The sequence below is a fragment of the Otolemur garnettii genome, unplaced genomic scaffold (assembly GCF_000181295.1).
Source record: "Otolemur garnettii isolate 467f Iridium unplaced genomic scaffold, OtoGar3 scaffold00415, whole genome shotgun sequence".
Taxonomy (NCBI): domain Eukaryota; kingdom Metazoa; phylum Chordata; class Mammalia; order Primates; family Galagidae; genus Otolemur; species Otolemur garnettii.
In genome coordinates, this window is record NW_003852810.1 from 11,889 (window position 1) to 16,416 (window position 4,528).

Here is a 4,528-nt window from a genome sequence, read left to right on the forward strand (position 1 = left end):
CCACCTCCTTCTGGCTCCCGTTTGACCTTACAGATGCCTGAAGCTCCTTTGCTTGCCCAAATGGTTTCACCTGGAAATGGGGCAAAGCCTTGTGATGCATGGGGGCATGTCTTCTCCTGGGATGGCAACACATTGTGGGGCAAAACCATGGCAAGGATGGAGCAGGCTGGGTGCAAAGAGATTTCTTCTAAGTGCCAGCCCCAGAAATAGCCCCCAACAGGGAAAATCCTGGGAAAAGGATTGACTGGGAAAATCTGAAAAAGGATGTATCACATAATAAATTTCTGAAACATTAAGATGCATATGGAACCTACTATGTGCCAGACTCTGTTAAAAGAACTTACAATTTCCTTAATGCTCCCAGAGCATAGGAGATAGGCACTGGTATTGTCACCCTCATTTTATGGATAGGTAAACCAAGGGTCCAAGAGAAATAGTGATTTTGCTAATGTCATGTTGTTACTGTGTAGAAAAGCCAGGATTTGGACCTGGGCAACTGATCCTAGAGTCTATCCTCAGTCTCTATGCTACCCTTCCCTCTCTGTGCCAGTGGGACAGGTACATAACACTTGTCCTGTTTCAGACTGTGGCATCCCAGGTGTCACCAGGGTCTTGCTCTACTGGATGCTGTAGGAATAGTTCTGGTGAACCCAGGTCTCATGAATGGGGAGATGGAGGACATGGGTAGAGCTTACCTTGACATGTGTTCTCACTCTTATTCTGGAAACGTTTAGCCCCAGAAGTGAGCCCAAATCCTGGGATGCACGCGCAGTAGTAGCTCCCTTCCACATTGTAGCAGTCTGCAAGTTTTCCGCAGTCCATCCTCCTGGGTGACATACACTCATTGATGTCTGGAACCAACAGGGCAAAGAGTCACCTCCCAATGGTATGTGTTCCCTTGGGGAAGAAACTCTGCTTTTGTTTTTTTGAGGCAGCGTCTCACTTTGTCATCCAGGCTAGAGTATAATGGCTTCAATATGTTGAAGAGATATCTGCTCTTCCATGTTAATTGCAGCATTATTCACAATAGCCAAGATATGGAATCAATCTAAGTGTTCATCAATGAATGAACAGATAAAGAAAATGTTGTATACTGCCATCCCTCTGTATGTAAGGGGGATTTGGTCCAGGACCCTTTCCTCCTGCCCCCCACGAGGTTATCAAAATCCACAGATGCTCAAGTCCCTTATACAGAATGATGTAATACTTGCATGGAACCTATGAACATTCTACTTAGAATATCCCCTAAAATTTAATGCTATGAAAATGGTTGTCATACTGCATTGTTCAGAAAATAATGATAAGAATAAAACGCACGGGTTCGTTACACACACAACTGCTCATTTAATTTTTTGCAAATAGTTCTGATCCACAATAAGTTGAATCCACAGATGTGGAACCCATAGCTAGAGAGAGTCACTGTTTTTACACGATGGAATATGATTCAGCTTCTCAAAAGAAGGCAATACTACCATTTGTGACAACATGGATGATCCTAGAGGGTGTTACGTTAAGTGGAACAAGCCAGGCACGAATACCACAAGATCTCACATGTGGAATCTAAAAACACTGAACTCAGAAGCAGAGAGTAGGATGGTGGTTTGCAGGGACTTCTGGGGGTGTAGTAGAGTTAGGGAGATACAAAATACAAAGGATACCAAATTTCTTTTAGTTTGGAGGAGTCAGTTAAAGAGATCTATCACACAACATGACATAGTTCTGAGTATAGTTAATAACAACATGTTATATTCTTGAGAATCACAAGAGAGTAGATTTTAAGTGTTCTCACCACAAAAAAAATAAGTATATGAGGTATGCATAAGTTAATGAGCTCAATTAGCCATTCTACAATGCATACATTACTGTGCTGTACAAAATAAACATAAAGAATTTGTATGTGTCAATTAAAAAAAAATTAAAAAAGAAAAAAAAATAACAGAAAAAAACTCCAGAGATGAATGGTAGTGATGACTGGATCATGATTTGAACATCTTGAGTGCCACAAAACTCGTATGCTTTAACATGGTCAAAACAGTACACTTCACAGTATATGTATCTTTACCATAATAAAAACATTCAAACTCTGAGCAAAAACAATAATAACAACAAAAGTCAAGTCTCAGGGCTCTGCCTACTGCTAGCTTCACCCTCCTTGTCTCACAGTCTTCCCAAGCACACCCAGCACTCATCACCCGGCACCTTCCAGCTCCTGCTGTGACACACAGAGATGGGAGGCCTTTCTAAGGCACCCAGCATGTCTTCACCACTGGGGAAGTTTCTTGTTATCAGAGCCAGTCTCATTACAAAATGAAGAAACAGCAGGAAGGAGCTCCCAGCTGAGTCACTGGGCCTGAGTTTTGACATCTTATCTCTTTCTGTTCTCTGAATATGAGAGGAAAGATTACATGAACTTGTTCCCCTTGAGTATCTAAAGGAAGCTTAGAGTTGAGGCTGGACACTGTTGGCTAAAAACAACAGCTTACCAAGAACCAGCACAGAAAGAATGAATTCAAACAGGAGGCAGAATGTTTGATCCTTCCCATCAGAGGATCAGAGATTCTTGGACTCATGAGTTATTTTCAGTCTGGTCTTAACCAGATAAGTTCTTGTTTTTTTTTGGGGGGGGGGTATTTTTATTGTTTCAGGTAATTGGAGGTACAAGGAATTAGGTTACAATGGTTCATTTGTCAGGTACAGTCCATCTTCTAATTGTTTTCGTTCCCCAAGAGGTGTGTGATACATCCTAACATTGTGCCCATCAAGTGGGAGCACACACACCCCTCTCCTTGGGGGTTCGTTTGTTTGAGACAGTCTAACTCTGTCATTTGGGCTAGAGTGCCATGACATCATCATAGCTCAATACCACCTCAAACTCCTAGGCTCAAGTGATCCTCCTGCTGAAGCTTCCTGAGTAGCTGGACTACAAGGGCATGCCACTATGCCTGGCTAATATTTTATGCTTTGCTCAGGCTGGTCTCGAACTCCTGACCTCAAGCGATCCTCCTGCCTCAGCCTTGCAGAGTGCTAGGATCATAGGTGTGAGCATCCACACCCCACCCCAGAGCAATTCTGTTCTTTGGAACTGAGGATTTTCTGACCGAGACTCTCACCTGGGCCATGCAAGTTGGCACCAGGACAAGACAGGAATGGGGAAAGGCTACACACCTGAGGGATGCATGTCCAGCTCCCCCCAGGCAATAGACTTCCCTCCCATGTTCTCAGATGGTGGCAATGATGGGGACCTGTTCTTAAGGTTGCTGGGGAAGGGTGGGATCAAGTATAAGTGTCCTCCCAGAAGAGAGCTGGGATCCAGTTACATTAGCAGGAGCGCCTCCTCTTCACCATTCATCCAGTCTGCAGATTTCCACGGACACACACATGCAAGCACAAAAGGACAGGCTGGAGTGTCTCTAGGGCCCTGGATGGGCTGAGCAGCGGCCGCAACAACATCATTTTTTTCTTTTGTTGTGATAAAATTGACTTTCCTCTGAATACTAAACAACACATAGACACTTAGAAAACAAAACAAATGTAAAAAATAAAATCAAAGAAAATCATCCATTATTCCACTATACAGACTACTGAGAAATTTGGAGCTTATGTATCTCTCATTTTTTCAAATATATTAGAAATATTACCTATGGGGTACAATGTATGCTAGTCAGGTGATGGGTACACTTACAGCCAAGACTCGCCCATTATACAATATATATATGTAACAGAATTCAACTTGTACCCCATATAAATGGGAAAATATGTAGAAAAATGTTTTCTTTTATGAATTAATGTGAATCGAAGACTATCTTGAGTGATGAAGAGTACTTCTTGGTGTAAAAACAGTGGAATTTTCTTTTACAATACTGTATAAAACTCAGTCTTACAACTGGATCTAGGTTTTACCACCTTATTAGTTGTGCAAGTTTGTATGATTCACTCAGCCTGTCTGAGCCCATTTGTTTGTTTAAAAATGATGCTAGTTCTGCTTCCCTACAGGGTGCTGTGAGGTTTGGAGTAGGAAATTGTGGCCATGAGCTGAGAGCAGGTGGGCTACACTGGGTTTCTGGGTGTTGGGAACCCCTCTCCTTCTGTTGCTTCCCTATTCCTCTCCTTTCTTTGCACTCTGAAAATAGTAATAACAGCAATAAGATTGCTAATAGCTTGCATTTTTTGCCAATTTTCTGTGTACCAGTCCTTGCATGTGCTCTCCACAGGTGCCTTTTAAATTTCACACTGTCTATGTGGGGTAGGTGCAAGGATTATGCCCAATATACAGACAAGCAAGTTAAGGCAGATAGAGGAGAACGTTTCCTAATCAGAGAAGTAGTCAGTGGGAGAGCTAGACTGAGCCCAAGTAGCCTAGCTCCCCTGTGCAAGCTTTCAACACTACACCTACCGAGCACGGAGACATTGGTGGTTCACACCTTTCACACTTCACTGTTTCCTCCCTCTCATTCTTGGCAGAGTGCTTGTCTTCAGCACCCCAGGGATGGGAGTTTCAATGCCCCACAAACTCCCCCCAATCTCAGAC

At 43.0% G+C, this 4,528-nt stretch overlaps 1 protein-coding gene across 1 annotated transcript in view; it reads right to left on the minus strand.

The window, feature by feature from the left end:
- LOC100964446 (adhesion G protein-coupled receptor E2-like) overlaps nt 1–4,528 on the minus strand; it is a 61,451-nt gene that overhangs the window by 11,782 nt on the left and 45,141 nt on the right. Inside the window, 1 exon segment of the mRNA XM_012813982.2 lies at nt 696–851. Coding sequence (XP_012669436.1) covers nt 696–851 — 156 coding nt within the window.